The sequence below is a fragment of the Atractosteus spatula genome, chromosome 18 (genome assembly GCF_055471065.1).
Source record: "Atractosteus spatula isolate fAtrSpa1 chromosome 18, fAtrSpa1.hap1, whole genome shotgun sequence".
NCBI classification, from domain to species: domain Eukaryota; kingdom Metazoa; phylum Chordata; class Actinopteri; order Semionotiformes; family Lepisosteidae; genus Atractosteus; species Atractosteus spatula.
The window spans coordinates 4,665,718-4,689,578 of NC_142723.1; the positions used below are offsets into that span (position 1 = coordinate 4,665,718).

Sequence of the window (23,861 nt, forward strand, 5' to 3'; positions counted from 1 at the left end):
GCATCTTCTTAAACCTGCCCTTAAACTCTTCTGTGTCCAGTCCAATTAAAATGCAACTACAGAGGCATGTTCCCTTTTCCAATTTCTATTCAGGAAATGCTCTAATGAACTCGCTGTGCCACACAAAGCAGCACCTCTGCTTTTCACTCACAGCCATCACAAGCCATAGAGAGAGTTCCCACAGTCTTCATCCCTGCTCGCTCTGATCTAATTATGACATGTTCTAATACTTCATTCCTCTTGACTCCATGTCTCAGGAGCTAGATTTTGCCTTCTTCATATCATTCATGCGACCAAAATCCCCCCCAAATGTTTTCAAAGGGTGGCCTTTGGTTGCTTTCTGCTACTCTGCTTAACAGCTCCAACACAAAATAGAGGAAACTGAACAAAACAGACTTTTGTCCCAGCGAACAATGTTTTGAAACTTTGCTCACAAGATTTTTGAAAACAAAATTCTCCTAGATAAATAAAGGAGGATTATGGAGATATCCTTGTGGATTCCTTTGCATGAGTAACGTGACAACCCACTGCTGTAACACCACGATGAAAGAGTACATACCCACTCTTGAGGCTGACCAGTGCATCCTGAACTCCTTTCTGGTTGTATTTGACCATGTACTGGTGCATATCAGGGTAGTTGTTCCTGATGTTCCTTTCCGTGCTCCCATTGGGAACAGTCCCAAACCGAAAGGGGGGAGAGTAGCTGTAAGGACTCTGAAACTATTTTAAGAAAAACAGAAAAATTGTGTTAAGCAGTTTGGAATTACGGCCGTGGTAGGTTAACGGTACAATGAAAAACTACTGTATGTACAGTACAGAAACGATGACAAGAATGTCATAAGATATCAAGGCAAATTTGGGGAAGTAAAATTACAATGCAACAGGACATCTCTGGAAGGAAAATAAAAAAGAAATAAGTAAATAAGGCACTCCGTAAAATAAAATATGAGGTATACTGTACTTAATATAACATATAAACATGGGGAAAACATGTCCGTCTGTGTGCATTTGTTTTCCATTTTTTTCACCTTTATAGGAAGAATGCTGATACCAGATTCTATAACTTGAAACTGTCTCATTCCAGACTAGTCCCCTTGTAATCCATGCCTTCGCTCACTTTGTTTTTTCTTTTGTTGCAATATCTCTGTACACTACAATCATGCTTGCATCTCACAATTATGTTTTACTTGCCTTTAGCAGTCCCCTTCTTTAGACACAGCTTTCAAGAAGCCAAATAAAACCTTGAATGCTGAACGCAGTCTTTACCGACTGTGACAAGCCTTATAGCATACTCTACTGCACGTCTGGCTATACTGATACACCAACAGATTTTCCTTATAAAATACACATGCAGAGTCGTAGTTTCTCAATCTGATTCTTTTTCAAGTTCAGTGAAATTTGTTATCTAGGTCAGCAGTGCAGAAAAGACTTATACTAATACAATATTCTGCAAATCAAAGAACTCACTTTAGAAAAACAGCAGCATTTTAAGCTATCTAATGGACTGCTACAAAGCAATGACACTTTCATTTGTGTCCGTTTCTTGTATTTTTTTGCTTGATTAACTAAGAAGCTTTTACAACGTCTTGTGTCAGCTAGAGTTAAAGTATAAGCCCCAAGTCTTTTTTTAGCAAATGCATCATCTGAGATATCTGTAAACTTTTAGTTAAATAACCCACCATCTCACACTGTTCATTGTGTATTCTGTACTGCAGAATGTTGCACCAGACCCTTGGTCCTGTTTATCTCCAAAAATAAATGCTGTACACAACGTGTGAGTGTCAGACTGCAGTGCAAAAGCGTACGTTTCATGAGTCCTATCATTTGATAACTTTTTACAACTACTTTTCATACTGTTTAAGGCTGTCTCGTATTTTCATATTGAAGTATACAGCCTTGGGAACTGTTTAAATGAAATGTTTTGTGTTAATCCTGCCTACTCATTTTTAATATTAGGCTTAGAAGTATTTAGTTTTATCTATAACTTATGCAATTTCAATGCCTATTTTCATAAATGTTAACTGAAACTAGGAGAAGTGATGCCTTCAAAGTCTTTGCAACCCCAATTCACTTCCTGAAAACTAGGATTAGGAAAATAACCGTGTTTAAAGAATTGAGTAATTGGAGCTTCACAGCAAAAACTTCAAAACCACTCGCAGAAACAGTAAATTGTGATGGCGCAGCAAGTTTTGTAAGTCCTGCAATGGCCAGCGATTTCTCCATCGTAAGCAATATCCTAAATGGACGTCTAATGATTTCACTGGCTTCTGTTTAATGAGGTGAATAATATTTCAATCCTTGTGTTTCTAAAACAATCATAACTTGTCACTCATCTTCTTATAAAATGAAAATAAAAATTCAAACACTTGATATCATAGGTTAGTAGCCCCCTTTCATCATTCAACAAACATGATACACTAAGAGTTAATTTAATTTAGTTTGCGTTTCTTTGATTTGGGTTTTGCAAAAACATAATGTGCATTAAAACATGAGGCAACAAAAGAACACTTTATACACAGTAACGTACTAATCCTAAAAACCTACAGTAATCTATCCTTTTTCAGTGTGTTTCTATCAGAACTCAAACGAATAATGTGTACAGTACTTCCTTGCATATTATAAGGAATCCAACCTTGACTTCCTTATTCTTTGTCTAATTGAAATTAGATTTACATTATGGATCACTCCACTAAACAACTGATTTACAATTTAAATCATTTCTAAAAAGTATACATTTATTTCTGCAATTAATAAGACAAATATTGCAACACAATATGAAAAATGTTCTTATAAGGCTTTGAAAAATGTGCACTTCACAGATCTAATCTTAAAACCAAGGTCATAAATGTTCAGGCATATATATCAGGTGAAGAGGCTGGTTAAAAACTAACCTTTTTGTCACTCAGTCCAGTCACCTGGTCAACAAACTCCTCCTGGATCATGAAGGCAGCTAGATTGGCAGTGTAGCTGGCCAGGAAGATTACAGCGAAGAAGGCCCAAACAGACACCATGATTTTACTCGTCGTTCCTTTGGGGTTCTGCACTGGTACAGAGTTGTTGAAGACCAGACCCCAGAGAAGCCACACAGCTTTCCCAATGGTGAATGATGGTCCATGTGGGTCTAAAGCAAACATCAGAACAAACTGCCAATGACATATTTAGTCTGAGCAAACAGTACAGATGTCAAATGGTACTTTATAACATGTCTATAATTACAGTGCAACTACGCATTAGTCAAATCACTGAAATGATTTATCTCATTCAACATGAAGTAATTAAGAACAACCTCCTGAAAAAAAAGAATGACTTTTGGAAAGGATCCTGGTATTAATTAGTCATGGTAATTATTCATGATCCTTGAGTTGCATTGTTTAAACAAAAAAGTATTCTAATTTTTTTACAACATACGTGTTCATTATGTCTCAACCTTATATGAGAAAATAAGAGAACATGCCACTGTTATACCTGCTAAAATTTCAACAGACAATAAATATTTTATCATCCAAACATCATTTACTGTTGAACTGTTTTTCACTGTTTTGTATTATAGCAAAACCAAATGTATTTATTTGAAAAAAAAATCCTTGCACATAAAGAAGAATTAAATATGCAGTAGAGTGCTGTAGACCCCACTCTGCACTACTGTGTGATAATTTGCAATCCCTGAAGGTACTTCAAAAGAAGATCCACTTTAGTGCATCACTTCAAAAGCAAATTCACCCACTGCATGCAGTACAGTGAAACACTGAGTCTGTGTAAAACTCTTAACAGTACAGTATGTGTGCCTGTTTACTTGAAGTGGCCTATGGGAAGAATATGGGACTACAAATGAATGTCAATTTTAAAAACCAGTGTGTGTCCTGGGATGGCCCTCCACTGATGACTTGAGCTTTGGTTTGGCTTAAAGGAAAGTGCCATGAACATTTCAAATACTTTTCTTTTCAAAAGGAAAAAAACATAATAGTTTAATCCAACTGAAGAATTGCATTTGATATCTAACACAGTAACGGAAAAGTCTTAATAGCGCTTCTGAAGATATGAGAAGGCCATATCATTGCTCCAGATCCTGAATACAGAAGATTATATCTGTGAGTGATGGCTCCATGCACATGTGAGTGCTGTTGGTAGTGGGATTCATCTAAACGGCTGCTATGCACTGATCAAATGGGATAAAAGGATTATGTAAGGCTAAACTGGTGGAGATTTTTTCAGAACAGAAAAGTGAGCCTGAGAAATCAAAATCTGCAAATGCCTTCATATCTATTTTATCTTGTAGTCACTATGCTGTTTACAACCTCCTTTTGCTAGCAGCAAACTAAAGTGAGGCTCATTTCCCCAAAAATATGTACAGTACAACTTTTCAATGTAGTCTTCAAGATTAATAATAGGAAACCAAACAACTAAAATTTGCATTTCAAGTGTTTATGAAATGTGACGTGCTACACTTTGTCAGTAAATGCCATTATCAAAACATTTACACAGCATAAAAAACCTCACAATCTACCAAAATAATTCTCAAAGTCCCTTTGTAGTCTGCACAAAATTTGGAAAGAAGGTGGATGACCAGACTTTTACATCTGCTGCCTGCCGATGATCCAGCAAAGCCAGAAAGTCATTTTCTCTGCACTTGCTGTCTGGGCACAATTTAATGGGCTATCAAACCCATAGCATTAGAACTATGGCTAAGGTCCAAGGGCAAAATCACATAACACAATAAGGTTTACCATCTAATGCGAATGAGCAAGCAACATAAAGTATGTGGATTCATCATCATCGCCTCCATAATTTCCATAATGGGATATGTTCTTCGGTAAAGTGTTGAAAATGATGAGACGCAAAGCTGTCCGTCATTAAAAAATCTCCATTTATGGGCCTAATATACTTAAACCTATAGACCTAATATACTCTGTCTTGTTTTTGTTCTGCAGTCTCTCACTCTTATCTATTAAATCAATGTTTTCCTATATTCTACCGCAACAAGCCCTAAGAATATTTCTTCCAAACGTTTCTTCAAACAACTTTTTGTTTTTGGAAGCAGAGCTGAGGCAGAGCTGTAACAGGTGTTGCTGAAACGTGGTCTTTATCCAGGCTTACCTCTGCCTTGTGCAAGATTCCTGTTGAAGCCCAAAGGGCTGACATACTCGAATATGAAGACAGCCATAGCTGTTACGATGAGCAGCATAACAAACATCATCACCCACACAGAGGCACTGAAAGGCTCTGGAGAAAGGAGAGAAAATGCCAGTAAAGGAAGTCAGATTTCCTTACTATCAGTACCGGTGATTATCAAAAACCTTAAGGGATTAAAATGGATTCATGTGGGAGGGTAACAGGAATCTGTCTGGATTAAAATATGAGCTACCATAATGCAATCAAGAGCCCATGAACACCTTGTTGGAGAGCATCAGGGGGAGGGTTAAATGCTAATAAAGCTGTATTATTTTACATCTTATCTTAATCTTGACACTGAATGTGCATATTTTTATGTTGGAATGGGAAGCTGTTCACTGGATCTGTAACGTCGTCTTGGAAAAGCTTGAGGATTTTAAAAACGTTAATTCCAAGAAGTTGCAATGGTGACTAACAGTATGTGCTGGATGAAATGTATGGTTTGCTTGACCATATTTATGTACATTCGACAGCAGTTAAAGGGCTCGGTTCTTTCTCACCCAGAAAGGCAGATGGAGAAACTGTGCCATTGCTTCTCGAAACCATTACACTGATTCCTGTTTCCACAAAAGGAACTGAGAAATCAATCACTTCCGAACGCTCTTCATTGATCGTGAGTGAGCCCACCGCCATGACTGCTTTCTTGTACACCACCTGTGGAAAACACCAATGAATTTATACCCAGGTAGCAGACAGACACAAGCAGAAAAATAACGTGCATTAAAACATTAGGCAGCACAAGAACACTGTATGTAGAGTTTTAACCCTATCAACCTAGAGTGACGTACCCTTTTCTGAGATTTAGTACAAGCTGCAGTAATTAGCACCATAATGAACTCATAGCACCTCCACTATAAATGCAGTAAGACTTATACATTCTGAATTTTAGGGCCATTATCTTATCAGTATCAGTATCTTATTAGTATCAGAGGCAATGTAGCTGCTGCAAACAGTAAACCGTGAGATTGAATTCTATTTGATGTTAGCCAGCATTTCTAAAACTCTCAGGTATGAAATGTGCAATACCTGTGGTTTTAAAAGGATAGTGTTTGTACTCTAGATTCAGATCTGTCTCAGGCACCTCCTATTTCTCAGAACATGAGACCAACTTCAGCATAGGGCTGCTTGCCATGGTATGACCTGAGTGTTATTTGGGAGCTAGAGGCATTGGAATCATCCTAACCGTCTCCTCATACTCTGTGAGATCCACTTGCGCAGTCTGTTCTAGCACACACCTCAACAGGGCAAGCAGCTGCTTGTGATTTGTTCTCCTGGGTAACCCAAGACTGGAGCTTCAGGATCAGTCCCATAGAGATCACACTTACCTCTCCAACCATGCCATTCCACACATTGTTGATCTTTTTACCATGCTTCCCATTGGTCACCAGATAAAGGTCATAGGTGAACTTCACATTCCGGGCAATCTTTTTCAAGATGTCGATGCAGAATCCCTTGCAGCACTTTTTTATATAGGTGCCATCCACTGTGGTGTTACTGTCAATTAGATGATGTGCACATTATCACTTAAGCAATCACACACTCTTAAACCATAGATAATAAGCACTGCTTCAATAATGACATTGAAAGTAAAACACTGCTATATTAATGTCATTAGATCATTTACAGTACGTATAGTAGTTGACTCGACTTAATGAGGTGATGTGTTGTATTTAATAATTCCTTTATTTTGGAAAATGAGACAATTAATCCAAAAATCGCTTGTCTACTATATCTGTATAGAGAGAATCTACAGTATAAATAGGTAAATAGGTGTCAGAACCGCATCTGCAGTACACAACAAGAGAGTAAAGCTAAGATTCATAAATGCTTACAAACTGAAAATAGTGGTTGAGAGCCGTTATTTGATTTTTGCTTCTGTAAAAATGAGTCTTTGTAAAACCTTAGCACTATTAGGGTAATCTGCCTTTCAGATCGCAGTACTTTTCTAAACGACCCTGAGATAAGTAAACTAAATCTGATGATGATGAGAAATATAAAAGAATCATGCAGTCTAGTCGTTTGTAATGGTGATTTGCCATTATACGAGGCATCAATGCTTGACATCAGGCGCAGTGATCAGAAATGATTAATTTAATGGATTCAGGAATTTTATTTTGTGCATTTTTGTATTACATTCTTTACATTTAAGTTTGACATTTTTCACATGTTTGGATCAGATGCAAAAGGAAAAAAAAGATTTAATTGCTGAACACTTAAACAGATTGTCTTATGATTGAGAACAGTACACGTGCAGTAGATGTAAACCTTGAATTTGTGTCTTAGCCAAGATAAAAGTGTGAGAAGATTTCACAGAAATCTTTAAAATTCCTATTTAGGCTACTTTATTGCTTCAATTTAAAACATTTTAGGATCCTTTAAATAGGAGGTCTCAGAGGTTTTTCACACACACAAATCCTGTTTTTAATTTATTAAGGCATGTCTGAGGAAAAGGTGTGATTAGAGGTGAAGATGTTTTGGGAGCAAGTGGGTTTTCTGCTTCAGATGATGTCAGTACTATTCCAAATAAAGCATTCTGGTGCGGTAATGTTTGGCTCTGGCAGGGAAAACAGATGATCAGTTCTTAATATCAAAGACAGAATGGGCATCATACAGCCTCAGAAGGACCGTAGCCAATCTTTGCTCCTTAATTGCCAGTCCTCTTATTTCTCCCCTAGTGAAGACTAATACTTTTCCATTTACAGAGCAATATAAATTCTTATTTTATTAATCACAGAAGGGTTTGTGGCATCCTTCTGAGCTGCTGCCTTCACACAGAGCAGCTCGTGCTCCACGGCACAGTATCACAGCAGCATATGAACTAAATGAGAATACATCACTTTTATTTCACCGAAGTGGCTAGGCATCATTTTACTGTGCTGTGTTTTCAGACAGCCTTATTAATCCTTTAATCCAATTTGTCCTATCGCAAATACAATGAATCCGTGGGCAGTAAATGAAAAGTGCAGCATCATTTTTTCTTCTTAAATTGTGATTTCCTTTCTAGCCAAATTTCTACCTCAGTGTCATGCCTTTTTTCTAAAAAAGCTTTAAAAGAAGCCATATTCATTACGCCTATTCGGCGACTGTTAACTCATATCATACAATACATAACTCAGTTAAGGATAAAAAAAGTAAAAACTTTGGTATAGGTATAAGCCTTGACTAGCAAAAATATTTCTGCATTTATTTATTTATTCTGAATTATCTGCATTCCTGACGGTTGAGTTTAACTGCACTGGAGCAAAGCACAGGTGCAAATTCTTCACTAGTGCGGTCATAGTTTACAGGTCACAGCTACAGATGAACAGCTGTCACTAAGAGGCAGTTCTTTGTGAATGGGCTCCTTACTTCATAGGACCGAAAGTAAATCCTATTATAAGTGTATTCTTAACGGATAGAAAATGAGTCAAATTGTGTTTTATAGTGGTAAAAATGAGGAGCAGCCTTTCTGGAATACCAAGCTCATTCTTTTCTTAAACAGTCGTACAAATCTAGTGATCTAGTGATTTTGATGGCTGTGGTTGGTCCAGTTACGTGGAATGGAAAAGAGCTTTCTACATTGAGATCCTTGCAAATCTGCACTGGGGAAAACATGGAGAACATGACCACAGAAGGGTGTGGAAAGGTGTGTTCAAACAGTGATAAGATGTACCCGTCTGGGTTCTGTTTAGACGTAGTCGGCCCCAGAAATGGTAACAGTGAGAAATAATCATCTCTCTTCTCTTTCGCAATAGCAGAACAGCAGGTTTAACTTACTCAGCACAATTCCCTTTAAAATCAATCTCTTCCCACAACAGTATTTCTGAGGCATTAACATAACTTCCTTGATATTCTGTGTTGTTCCTTCCAAGCTCGCTTAAGGCAGACTGCACGTCAGGGCTGCGTTAGTTTTACAAAATCAAATCAGCATGATTTCTGAAAAGCTTCAGTCCACTTTAGGCCCCCTGTATTGATGTGTGATTCAAAAACAAACCTTAGGCAAAAATTCACATATTGCGATAATATCAGTGCATCTCTGAACAGCTTTTTATTCACAAAGTACACAGTATCTTGTTTGTTGAAATTACTACATGCTTACAGGACACAAAGAGAATAACAGGACAGGTAGTAAAAGCCGAAAAGAAGGCCATGATTCACTGATCACTCCGTCCGATTTATTTTAAGTCTTAGTCTTCACCTAGGGGTCTGTTCTGACCCCTTTAACTTTTCTTCACATACTTTAAGGTGTAAGCAGTGCAATAAAAATACATTTATTTGAGGATAAATAATGCTGAAATTGGCAGCTGAACAGAGCTCTTTGTTTTTTGCTTTGCTCTGCATGTGCCATATAGAGAAATCTCAAACTAAAAGACTCTTTTATTTCCTTAGGTAGTACACATTTATTTTAAAACACATGTGTTGTCATGCATTTGTTGAAAGTTCCATCTGCTACCAAGCAGGTAATATATTTTTTTAATATATTGATCGTATTGCAGTGCCTGACCAAGCTAAGCATTACTAATTGAAGCAAGATGGCATCATTAATACAACCACAGACTTACAATTCCACCTATGGTAATAGTAAATGGAACAAAATGACACCATGTCCCTCCTCTGTTTGTTAATACTTTTGTAAATCAAAATTTCAAATGGCACTCTAGAGCTCAAATTCCTGAATGGAAGTTTCACTTGATTACTGGTAGAAATTGCAATTTATTGGAATAAGGCATTTACTTAGCTAACATTGAAGATAAGCGACATTTTTTTAAATCATTTTTTTATTATTATGATCCTACACACTACAGCAAATATTTTGACTTCAGCTCTGGAACAGAATAGAGTGTAAAAAGGCTTAATAAGTTTGCTATTGCCCATACAATAAATCTTCATGGGTTAGTGTATCTACTATGGTTGTTGCTGCCATGAATGTATTGACAATTTACAGTATTATTGGTTTAGCCGAAGCACCGTCTCTTTTGAAAGGTAAAATTCAAAACACAAATTATAACCGTCAGCTGGTTGACTTTAGTGGCAGAATATCAATAAAGAGCAAAATAAGGTATAATTAGTGAGAGCTGTTATTTGGTATCAACAAGCTACTGAATAAAACCCTTTTTTATTTTATTTTTTTTTCCAAATACTCTCTTGGGATATTCCTCCAGGCTCCCTGTGGTGCTTTCTCTCCCCACCACCTCAGAGAATGTTCTGACTGGCTCGCTCTTCTCCTGTCAAAACAATGCTGCACACTCTCCTTGAAGCTGTGGACGGGAGTGTGGGCAGGCCTTTCCCATTCTAAAATTGCTCCAAACTAAGAAATTCCTCCACATCTCCCTCCTTTGTCAGAACTGGCACGAAGCAATTCTACTGACTCATCTTGAAGAATCGTCTTTCCTGGCTGCTCAGGACTACCGTCGGCTACTCTGATAAGTGACTCTTTCCTGCAGGGAGGCAAAATATATTTCCATTTCATGCTTCAGGAATAAACAAGCTTTGTCCTCTCAAAGACATAAATTTAGGAATATACAGTATTTATGTTAATTACTGTACCTAAGTCCCACCTTAGAGGTGAGCTTTTAGATACAGTCCGTGTAGGTGAACATGTACAAATTCTCTACCAGTCTGTTGGGCAGGCAAGCTGTTTATGAGCTTTCAGTAAGTTGTGCTTGGCCGACTTTACTAAGACACTAGAATGTGGCTGTGATGCAAGTATGTTACATATGTAAACGGCACATTTACAACATTTTATGCTGCAATTGTTTTCTAATAGGAAACACAGTTTGATATCATTTGGTATTTTGTCCTGGAACATACTTTGACACTTCTTGAGGCCTGCCATAAAATAACAGGACTGTAAACCCATATGGATACTTGCAGTCCTGGTAATAACGGAACGTTTGTCTTGTTAATTACAAGAGTTTCACTTCAATCCACAATCGGCCTCCCTCTACTGAGATTTCTTTTTATTACTGTGACTGTTTCCATGGCTACTAGGCCTTCCATCCACTTGTAAGGAACTTTACTGAGCCCTGAGGCTCATGTCGGAGCCATGTACATTATCTTAATAAGAACATCTTTATCAAGAAACTTCCCTCATAATATGTGCATTAAAACTATTTTGCTACCGAGCCCACAGCCAACTTCAATATACTGTCGCAGAGACCACATCAGCAAGAGATCTTGAATTTTTTACTTGGTTGGCTCTTCACTCTCCTTTTCTGACTTGGATCAAACAAACCTTTAAGAAGAAGTTAGAAGAGAGTGCTTATCGGCATGTTAAAATGTCTGCAGGAGTCATGTGGGTTCTACAATGGGAAATGCTTCATTCCACGAGCACTTGTGTTGGCTGCAAATGCTTCTGCATCATTAAACCTGCTGCAGCACTCACTCTGCAAACAGGCACAATGGATGCTTGAATAGGAATTGTGCTATTTAAGAAATGGAACAGAAAGTGCACTGGCCTGCGCATACGTGGGCATGTGTGGGAATCTGGGTGAGTGCGCAAAGGGCTCTCACTGCTTTCAAGTCATCGTGTTCATCAGCTCAGCCGGAGCTGTGCTGGAGGAGGATGTTGGCGTGAAGTCAAATGCAATGTGATTGCATAAGCATCATGATGTACAGTATAAGATCATCTTAGCTTGAAAACAGGAAGCAGGCAGCAGATTTCTGAACCTGAAGACCCAATGGCTTAAAAAGCATCACCAAATATACAAAGCAACTGTTGGGACATCAAGGAATCCCTCAATAGTAAACTGATGATCTCAGCATGCAAACAGTCCAGAGAACCCCAATACCATAATGTATTAAAACATCTGAAATGTATCTGAAACATCTCAGAAATGAGGGATTCTGGAGAAACACATGGGGGTGGTTGTTTCAGGAAATAAAGATGATTGAAAGATCAGAGTTAGTAGCATGACCAATCAGAGATATTCTGCTGATTAGAAAAAAAAAAAGAATATTGCGTGCCTTAAGAAGACAAAGCAGAAGACTTACTCTTTGACGTGTTTCCGGCAGGGCACTGAGTTTCTCATGCAGGTACCCGTCAGGCGCTCGACATTCTCCACAATGACGAATGGCGCCTCCTCCAGGGTGACGATGCTCAGGTGGTTGTCATCAGACTCAGAGTCTCCAAAGGAATTAAACCGGGGCCAAACGGGATACTTCAGGGTCAGGCTCTTGTTCTCCCATTTGCCCATCTGCAACACCAAGACACTTCCATCACGCTCCTTGCTAAAGTAGGACAGGACTGAAATTGAGGAAGTCACCCAGCATTGAACACAAGATAATAATGCTGTTACCACTGCAGGAATTAAGCAAGTCTGCAGTCAACTGGTGTATCCCGTCCTTTTGTCTACCTACTACATATATAGTAGATGCTGAAGTCTTAGCTGGATGAATTTATAAATGCACTGTTTTAAATCTTAACAGTGCAAACATGTTATTCCACATGCCCAAGTATGTCCTTTAAATTAGGATTTAATAAAGAAAAACTCTGAATAGTTCCTGTATCAGATAAATGAAGTCAAATTAATCAAAACATGGTTCATTGATATGATTACCTTTATGACCTTAAGCATACACTACATATACATTTTTATGCTTAAATAACATATTGCATTCTACAAAGAAGATGGAGCATTTTTGTCATGCCAGACAGAACTCCTTTCTGACATTGTTAACCTCATAGAACTTGGATATATATAGTTTTCATGAAACAGATTGTTAACTATCGTCACTGATTTAACTATTGATTTGGAATTATCTTCTCTGTAGTGAAAGGTAGGACATGCAAGAACTGCTAATAAGTATCAGGAGCCTTTGTAACACTTTGTCTCACAATGGCTTCTAATCTGACAGGTCCAACATCTTCTGATTTGCAGGATAAAGACAGTACATTTTTAAATATACCATGCCTAAAATAATGGAATCACTAACCTATGCAACAGAAAATAAATGCTAGGGCCCTTGTCGGCATTCCTATGGTGGGATAGAAACTTATTCTGTTTTACCCCTGTCCTTGTCTTGCTTATATGTTTCAATTTTGCTGTTTTCCATCCACCCCAACTGTGCCTTTGTGGAAGCTTCCTGGCTCATCCTCCACTAAAGGATTGTCATTCTCCCTTGTCTCTTCTCTGCCTTAGCTAGGGTTTGACCAAACTGTTGAAATAACATTCCCGTTAGCAATCAAAGCTGACAACACTGCGACTTCGACTGGCTGGTCACTAATACAGTCACATGTTAATTAGTGACAGCTACTGTATGTCATGTGTGCTGAACTAGAAAATTAGTGGTCTGCAGTTGACCACATCACAGTGTGTTTATAAGTCTTGGAGCACTGGGTGATATCCTTCCAATCAATTTTAAATGCCTTGAAATCAAATCCTAATACAGAAGTCATTACCGCTTTTCTCAATTTCAGTGTCTTAATTGTAAGGCACTTTGTTGTCTAGCAATAGCTGTCTAATTCCTGCATTATCATCATTAGAGTAAACCCTTCATTTAAGCAACTTCTGATTTAACAGACAAAATCTGCTAAAGGATCATTTTTATGTGTAAAATGAGAAATGACAGATAACAGAGAAGTGCACAAATTAAAAAAACCCAACAAGGTAGAAATAAATACTTCACAGGTTTAAAATTCATGGACATCATTGGTGCCCAATAGGACACTTGCTTATGATGGGTGTTGCTTGAGGTTTGTGTCCTTTAGTGAATTTATATATATATAGTATATTTATGACACATGGAATAAAGAGCTTGTATATTTATGATAAAAAAGGCACAGGAATAATATTCATTAAGTATGTTGATTGTAATTGCTAAATAAGTCAAAAGCTCCACATCCAGAATGCATAAGGATTCCACCAAACTGTTCAAATGACATTCCTGTTAGCAAATGAAGCACATGCATATATATATATAGTATATGAATATATCTCATATTCTGTAATAGCGTGTTCTTAGGACGAAAACCATGATTCTTGATTTAACGGACTATGCAGCAGGAAATGCAATTCTTCGAATGAGGCATTAAATTGAGGTCCTGCCTACTTGGTTATTGAAGATCCCACTGTGCTATTAATAAATGTATGGTTGTGAACCTCAGTGTCCCTGCTAAATTATACTTTTGGCTTGCACAATCTGGCTTATCCAAACCTTAACATTTAATCCCACTCTTCTATAAATTAACAGGAACCTGCAGTTCAGACCCTATTTCTGAGCTGCCTGCCATTACAAGAGTTACAGTACACAAGCTCTTGCATAGCACAAACTACAGAGGCACCAAGTATTTGGGGAATATTACAAGTCTCTCATCAACTTGCAACTTGGAATAGTGGACCTTAACTTATTCACATACTGATGGCTAGCTGACAGGAAAAGTAACCTATTAATAATCAAGTACACACAACAGGGAGGGTACAAATCACCTCACTAAGAGCTCAATACATTTCCTGCAGAAAACAAAAAACTAAACATTGTGTAAATACATCTTACTGTCCCTGCAATCACCAACATCTCTCTCTTCGTGTCTCTTTCATTTTCTTTCATGATACTGTTTAATTTGGGAATGTTCAAAATGACTTTACAGAACAGCAACTGCATTTGAAAGCTTAAAGCGTGCCGTCAGATCTAGATGGATGAGGTTGCATGTTGGTTTGAAGTAGGTTTTTATTATGTTATTAGAATGGCGACTAACAATGTTATCAGGTCATTTCAATTATATATGAACACAAGATGTTCTACAGTATGTAACCTCACCATTTTCTATACAAATAATAGCACATTTCATAATCCTTACAGATATACCAATAGTGATATTGTATATTTTACTATTTTATAAAGCAGGCTGAGCACATCCAGGACTTGTATAATAATATAATATTAAATACTTAACAGTAATAAACAGCTTGTGGTTTATAGATTTCTCATTCTGAAGTCTCCCTCCCTATAGTGCATTATCTCGAAAATTTCGACTTTTATATTTAGAAATTAAGCCCTCATACCATGACATTCCGAAAGAGCTTTTCATTCCTAATCCAATGGGTTCATTTAAATCATTGTTCTTTTCAGCAGCCCATTGTAATGCAAATGACTAGATTTAGACAGTGTGTCCCGTAACTAAAATATCCTTGTGTTTAACCTAAAAATAGCACTGTGATGTCAAAAGCATTTCTTAATGTTACTGCAAGGGCCTGAAAGGCTCAGTTTATCTCTCAGTCAAAAAGATACCACAGGCAAAGGAATTCAGATGATTTGCATGTAAATTGGAACCGCAGAATGGTTTCATTAAATGTGATGCACCTTAATGATGATGAAAGAAGAGGCACTGGATAGACTCTATAAATCTTCCTCTAGAAAAAGGGATGCAACCAATCATGAAAGAAACAGCTTACACATTTCAAATAACACCAACGTTCATTAGCAGCAGGGTTCTTTCCATTCAAGAATAAACAAAGGAAAAAAAAACAGAACAAAACTTCATTTCTGTTAGGGTAATCTTCGCGTTTCCTGCATTCTCACTGCACCCTCTGCAAAAGACAAACACTCCCTGGTGCACCAGATTGACCTCATTTGGTAAATATAATTAAATGAGAGCTTCACAAACCAATGACGCATAGAATCTGCATTAAGATGCTTAATTTCACAGTAATTGTGCTCCTGTGCTAATAGAAAAGAACTTTACTGTTTAATAGCACGGTATCGACAATTAATAGTCTTGTGATGCCTGAGCTACTAGACAGACCACTTTGATTTCCAACTTGCTGCAATTCGCTTTGCAGAGAAGCACTTTCAAGTCTCAACATCACAGGTCTGCGTCTATAGTCTGCACATTGGTTGCTTTTAGTGTATTGGTATACCAGGGAAGCTCCTCAAATGAGTTAATTAGAGAACGCCTGAGACAATACAAAATTCTCTTGCAGGAGGGACAAATGGTTTTGGGATGGAAGCTGCAGTCGCAATCTTTAATGGTGCAGTGGTTTTTCTTCTTTAGTAGCGGCAAGGAAAAAAACAGGGAGACAAAATGGAAACTGGAAATGTATCATCATAAACTTTGTTTTTAGATATAAATTAGCAGTCCATTATAAATGCACCACTCTCCAGTTAAATGATACGTAGCACAGACAACCTCTTCCTTTTAAATTAAACTTTTCAATGTAAATTGTTCCCCAAACACGTTTTTGTTTATTTAAAATGATTGTCCTAAGTGGGTGTATTGTGACAAAGAGGACTTTGTTTTCGCATTGGGGCCCTTTTGGTTAGACGCTAACAAGTTCATGGCAAGCTGTTAATTTTACTCAGGTGTACGGTGAAAACTGTTTACCTTTTGATGTGCTGATCCCGAGAAAGAAGAAGAATTCAGAATTCTCTAGCCCTTTCTTAACTTATTACTGCACATCCTGAGGATCATTTATCCTTAATGGAAAAACATTGCAATTTTAAATGGATTAAATTTATTTCCATATGCGTCTTTCTCCACTTGCGTCCTACAGGGAGCTGTCAGCCATGTGTTGCACCTGATGTTTTCCGAATGTCTTGGCTCTCCAGCTGTTGTGAGCGCAGGCAGTGCTCTGACACTGGGGAGGGATGCCAGGGGAGCCTGAGTCAAAGACTGTGTAATGGAAACCAGATTGCTGCTCGTCCTCCGACAACTGTGCAGCTCTGCACTACTGCAGTCTTAGCAAGGAGCCGTTATCTGGTGGAAGCGACTTTTGGATCTTAGATACTGGCAAGTCCTGTTTTGATGGCTGCAACCTAAATGTTTGAGCACAAGGAAAACATGTATAGAACATAAGACACTTAGCAAATTCAAATAATATATCAGAAGGTGTTGTTTACCGAAAATATTAATGATCCGTTGCTAATCCTTAACTTAGCCTTTCCCCATTCTCTATTAAAAAAAAGCTACCACACAGCCTGCTTGTCCAGAACCTGCAACGCCCCTCAGTACAGCTCAAGCTGTTTTCTTCAAGTCAAGTCTGCCTAGATCACCAATTCCCAGAGGCATGTTAAACAGCCCAGTCCATTACTGTAGAGCACTGCCCCTCTGGAGCTCTCAATCGCCCCCCTTCCAGGCTGAAGCTTAGACAAACACTGAAGCCCCTTTCCTCACAAGTGGTCTTAATAAGCCTCTTAATTAGCCCAGAGAGATGGCTAATTCCAAGTAGAGATTATCCCAATGGCTCCTTTCCCTCACGTGGACACTCATTCCCTCTGAGGGCTAATTACTCACTCAGACCAGCTATGCCTTATCCTGCAAGTTTTCCCAAGTAATAGGCGGCCATCTTGACTCAAGGCCAAGGGTGTGAGCCAAAGTGGTGGCTTACTCACAGTTCTCACAGGAATTTTCTGGAACTTTCTTTTTCTAAGTCTCATCTTTCACGTTAAACCAAATGCCGAAACTACAGAGCGCTGTAAGAAATCTAATAATCGAGGCCTATATAACTTTGTGACTCATTTTATTTCTATTATGCCCAGTTATTGCAAGAATAAAGTGAAAGGAATACAGTCTTTAAACTCATTCTGATTTCTATGTTTTTAATTAAATAATGCATTAATTTAGCATTTATTCAATGAATCATTACAGTAATCATTTGTTTTTTCGATGGTAACTTTTAACCTTCTACATGTGTGCTGCTTACAAAAGGACTGGAGTTTTGCTTCTCACCTAAAATTCTAAACAAAATCACTTGGCAATCTAAGTAGTTTTTGTGTTGCAACATCTAAGAAAACATTGATTTCTAGTCATTTCCTGTCCACGGTGCTCATAGCAGTACATAGAGGTTTAGATACTGGATCTCTCCCTCAAGACACGGCTCTGCTATTTCCACACATCTACTGTACCTGCTGTAAGAGTGATTCACCATAATTCCTTCTATATCGCCACAGTCCTGTCTTCAATAATTCCCCTGGGAAACTATTATCCCACCTCATAAGAATGTTTTATCTACTTTGCTATTGCCATGTGTTAGTAATTTAACATGTTCAAAAGCGGTCACAATCTGAAAAGACATCAAGATTTTACCCAACGATCTTCCTATCAGCTTCTTTTACTGGTGTCAGTTTTGTATGATCAGTAGTTGTAAAGGCCTTTCCACATGCGTAAAACCCACCCACCACTACCACAGGTTTGAAAAAAAAGCAGTGCAAAACCTGCAGTGAAACAGCCCCCTTGAGAACCTACTAAAACCAAATGCTGGCTGTCTGATTCTTTTAAACTTATTATTAATGGCTTTAATAAACTCCTTCCTCCGTGTTACTCTGCCTGACTGATGGACTGATGGAGAGAGCAGCCAAAACGTGCTGAAGGTGCCTTTCTAAAGTTAAAGGGACGGAGAAGAAGGATACAGCCCTGGTTATTGCCACTGTGTGTTCGACAGAGCATGGCAGCTGCGTGCCCTGGAGACCTCTGTATCCTTGTTCTACAGCAGTGGTACTGGTAAGCCTCAGAATAAAAGAAGTCAAACTAGAGCATCACCACAAACTATCTATACTGTAAACCACTTCGCTTGGAGTATGCATATCCATAGCAGTCTCTCTCTGAAAGATATGTCAAACACACACTGTAATGATACAACAATCATGTCTTGCTACCTGGCACTTACTAGCTGCTACTGTTTTTATGTACACCATCATTTGAGAGCAAAACAAAAACATCATTCAAATAAAATAGACAAATATCAAGGTGCAGGAGGAAACCATTCAGTTTTTAAGAGGGAACCGTCATAATCTTTGTTATTTCCAATACTTTATTTAGCTGAGCTCTTGTTCAACTTTTTTTGAGGCCCAACTTTGCCTTTGGTGTAATGTCAGCTTGCAACACAGTTATTTATAGCACTGCAGCACTGCTGGAATTTCTTTCATTAAAGCTTCTCCGTGTCCTGTGCTGCTGCTGCTAACTGTGTCACGTTAACTTGGCCATACCTGGCTCTCTCAGTTGCACGCAGGGAGCCGCCTGTCACAAGAACAATGTTGTGGAGCGGCAGCACTTCCGTTAGTGGCTTCAGCTAAAATTTACACTCCCACATTAAAGACCATCCTTTTTAATTAACAGCATCCCTGGAAAACATTAGCTTTGACTATACAGCTTTTGACTGCTGAAGAATGTACCACTTTTATGTGACCATGCTTCTATTAGTGCTCATTTAACCTATTTGGCAGTATTTATGCATGAAAGAGCAGCAGTAGGGTACATTTTATAAGCAATTGTGGTGTCACAGGAGAATTAAAAAGGGATTTTTGATTGCTTCAGAAAGGCGAACCATAAGCGTCTACTCATTCCTAAAGCAATCAGGGGGTTATTAAATATCCTAAGAGTCACTTTGACATCATCTACAGTACTGCTTTATGTTACAATAAAGATATATCAAAGTACTGTCTGCTGTCCTGGAAAACAGTATGGATACTGTAGAGAACTACGTAAAACACCAAGTAAACATATACGTCGTTAGCAAGAATAAATTAGTACTACTTGCAAGAACCACAGCATAAGAACAAAAGGAGGCCAAGAAGAGAGGCCATTAGGACCAACTGGCTTATCGGAATCAGAAACTTTTATTCGTCAAGTACAAAGTATACAAGAAAGCTGGCGCAGGTGTCAACATAAATTATATGATATTACTCCAGTTATATTATTTATAATAATAGCAATAGCAATAATAATAATACTTTAGCTGCCTACCTAGCCCAAGTTAATATCTCAGTCACCAAACCCATTTACTATGGGCCACGATGAGGTCTGTCTAGACTGATTTTCCTTTGCTGTTTCACACAACGAGACTGCAGCCATCTGTGATATCTGGACTAATGTGTCGTGCCAACAGCCTCCATCAGCACTACGGGCAACCCATTCATGACCCCCTATGGAGAGGTGCGGTGCCAATTTAACAGGACTCATACAGTGCCTGGATCTGTGATGGACCTGTTATGGTGATGTAATCCCCCACTAGGGACCCTCCGCAACACTGAAATTTCCCATAACATGGCACAGTGGAACTGGGAGGTTTCTACAGGGATGGTCAGTCAAGGCTGGGGAGGGGATGTAAAAGTTTACTGTAGATGCAGCACATTCATGCAGGTTGTTTGTCTTTCAGAACTGTATGGAAAATGCAATCAGTGAAGACTTTTTTAAAACCCAAAAGCAAACAGGACAAATTTGACTGTTGGTTACTACATTGCTAAAAATGATCTTTTAATGATAGTCATCAGATTATTGCTGCTTTCAATGTCCTTTATCTTAGACCTATTTTTCTTATTTTGAAACTTATCTGGGCATTGGCTGGTGTGAAGTCAATATCTGATTTTCCCCACCCATAAAAATATTAAATTAATTTTTATTGTCTGCATAAATGTAGGTAACCTATGGTGTTAATGAGTCTTCATTATCTACATCTTTCTTTACAGATTTTTAATAATCTGTTGTTTGAACATTAAATCAGGTAAAAGAAGAATTACAAATGAGAGCTCCATCTAGTTCTTCAAAGAAGCCCCAGTATTGGATTCGACAACATGGCTCAATAGCTCATTACAAACTCAAAATGCTGTACTCTTCTCTTTTAACCTTATTAAATATTCATGTTCCCAAATATCCTCTTTGAAAAGTTTGAAACATATGGATTCCTCAGCCACCTACTTCCAAAGGGATCTACACCCTCTGTCACATCAGGTAGCAATTAAATTAGGTAAATAAGATACAGAGGAGGCAACACCATCATCCTTTGACCCTTGTCACTTGCTCCTACCAAATTAGCATGTTAGGTCTTCTGAAACACTAGAAGCAGACTAACCTTTGAAACAGAATGTCAAATTGTTCATACACTACACAAAGTGCAGACTAGTGCCCCTTGCAAATCCTCACATTTATAGTCATTAGCACAGCCCGAAGGTCTGCTGTTACTTCCAACTGAAAAATCTAATATCAGACAGACAAATGATGATCAGGTGGGAAATATTTCCACACTCTGTATAAATGTTGATTTTTTTTTCTGGAGCTGCACCTGCATATGAAGTAACCTTGGATTTTAAGATTTTTACTGTGGGCCGTATTTACTTTGCTTTGAATTTCCTCACTTGCTACGGTTTGTCTTGTGTATCACCATGTCTCTCAAGGTTTTACCATTTGTGCTTGTACTCGGTTACAATAACATGGGGATCTTTGTCTTAACAGAGACGGGAGCTGCCAGCTGAAACAAGGACAAAACTGAGGGGCAGTCGAGAAAGGCTACAGTGCATTGAAGAAGCACAATTAGGATGAAACTCCTTTGTAATCACTGTTGTATGGCTGCCTGTTTGCCAATGTGACTATTGAAAAACAATTCAAATCATTTTGGCAATCTCGTCCTTTCAGCTTCATCCCTAAACAATCATGCTATTATTGTGGGTTTTTTTTTATCCTGTATGATTTAGCTAATGATATAAAAATGATATGTATCACAGAAAGATACAAGAATGGGATCATTTCTTGCGGAAAGGCTGAAGGAAGAAAAACATATTTCAGCTGTGGCGCCTCTTCAGGGAGCAGAAGGAGCAGGAGAATGAAGCAAAGGGATGGATAAAGAGGACAAAAGAGTGAGGATAGGTAGAGGATAGGGGATGAGAATAGATATATTTGTTTGTTTAATCATTCACCAAAAATGCAAAGGAAAAGCCTCTGATTTCCCCCGGGGAAAGGAAGTGGGCAGAACCGAAGGCTCGTGCTTTGCAGTGGCAGCTCTTTCACCTCGGCTCAGAGGGCTCGGAGGGCTCAGCTGGCTCCAGAGAGAGTGCCGCACTGCCCTGGGGGATCTGTGTGCCCACACGGAGGCAGAGAGGACGAAGGCATATGGCGATTGGTTGCAGGCAGATGTGTGGATATAGTGTCACAAACGGTGACAGAGAATTCCCCCAAGTAGGAAATCGGCGCGGAATGAAGGATAACCGACAAGTGAAAACACTGGGGAACACTTGCTGGAAGCAGGCTCTGATGGAATTGTTGAGAATTCCAGGATTTCAGATTACAGTCTCAAACTGAGACGTTATTTTATTCTTAGCCTACAGTACAAATACATACCTCTGTTTCTCTTCCTATTCAAACTGAAAGAACTGGACAGAGACGGCAGGTTGTCTTGTCTTCACAGGCTTTCTAGCGGTTGTCATCCACACTAGTACAGTAACTGCCCAGGACCACATAACCAGACCTCCCCTGCCAGCTGGCCACACATGTACAGTAGGTTTAATGAATCTTTTCTGTCACAAGAGTCACTTTGGAACAACATTGTTGCTCATGTCAACTTTTACTGTCCAGTTACACCAAGAGTTTCTTAGAGTGGATATTCTTTAGCATGAGGTTTTGTCCTCATGTTTGTCCTCCTTGTTTTTTGTTAAATGTTCCTCTGAATGTTCAATGTAAAAAGGTAGATAACACTGATTCCCATCTTCCCTTCTATTGTCTTTAGTGCCGCATGCTGCTCTGAATGGTACTGTCAATATTCTTCCACTGAGATAATAGACATCTCAATATTTGGTCTTACTGTATATCTGTGTGCCAGAGTGTTAGATATAAACCTCCACCCACAGCCTATAGGCAACTGCATAGATGAATTCACAATATCCAAGATACAAGGAGCTTTCTATATATCACACTGCCCACATCACACTTCCTCCTTTACAGCAGTTCACTTACTGTAGCTGCTCAAGAACTATGACCCAAAGCTGACTTGTGGTTCCAGCGTTTTAAACAATCGGAACATTTTGTAAAGCACTTAATGGACAAAAAACGCCAGGCATATCACATTTTCCTAGGCATGCTTTGTCTGGACAAACTGGGCATCTGTATCTGTGCCCTTTCGAAACTACAGGATGAACTTTACAACAGACTATTCCCTAAAGTTTTTCAATGCTATAAATACCTCCAGATGACAAGTGCATTAGGCACCGATGTAATGATTCTTTCTGCAGTCAAACTACCACCACCTACCTGCCAAACAAGCCTTCAGATATTGGATCTCAGAACACACTCAGCTCAGGACTCATCCCCTTCGATCTGTTGTATCTGCCTCCCTGAGCAGCTCTTGATGCACAGCTTCTGTTCTCCGCCTCTAAGCTACATTAGCGTAGGTACAAATGATTCTGTATCCTGAGGCACATCTTCAGACAACAGGAGGGGTGCTTTGTCTCCCCACCAGTCTTTCTTTCACAGCAAGCATGGGAAGAAGGACTGGGAAACTTCAATTTGAACATGCTGAGTTAACAAGGGAAACTGTTAAAATTGTGGGGGAAAATGTCATTATCTACAGTAAATAAAATTTGACATTTCATCTTAAGCATTCTGTTTATGAAGCAAATGTATTCAATACCTTAAGTGTTCTACATATTTTTGTCAGATTATTATTAGTTGATTATATCTATTTATTTGGTTTCTTTTTTGTTTACTGTATATTCCGACAGGAGCCATTTTCTCCCTAAGCACTGGACCTCTTCCACAGCCTGATGTGTTTTATTGGCTGACACCAGTAGATCTCTTGAAGAGCATTCAATTAAGGAATTTTATTTCAGTCCTGTATCTTAATGTCTCCCTTCAATAAGAAGGGAAAAACAGTAAAAAGGTCAAAATTGTGCATTTAGGTAGCAGTGAATTCCACTTTTTGCTTTGTCTGTAGTAGCAAGCATATTATTACACGTAGAATTAAGAGTTATTGAAGTTATTTAACAATCCTTGTCTTACCTTGACAAGGCAG

General features: G+C 38.5%; 1 protein-coding gene across 1 annotated transcript in view; it reads right to left on the minus strand.

Annotated features, from left to right (window-relative positions):
- Positions 1-23,861, minus strand: part of grin2aa (glutamate receptor, ionotropic, N-methyl D-aspartate 2A, a) — a 138,854-nt gene that overhangs the window by 7,412 nt on the left and 107,581 nt on the right. The window contains exons 5-10 of the mRNA XM_088936583.1: positions 12,142-12,344; positions 6,495-6,663; positions 5,670-5,823; positions 5,095-5,220; positions 2,892-3,121; positions 560-720 (exon numbers count right to left, since the gene is read on the minus strand). Coding sequence (XP_088792709.1) covers positions 560-720; positions 2,892-3,121; positions 5,095-5,220; positions 5,670-5,823; positions 6,495-6,663; positions 12,142-12,344 — 1,043 coding nt within the window. The remainder of the gene's footprint in view (positions 1-559; positions 721-2,891; positions 3,122-5,094; positions 5,221-5,669; positions 5,824-6,494; positions 6,664-12,141; positions 12,345-23,861) is intronic.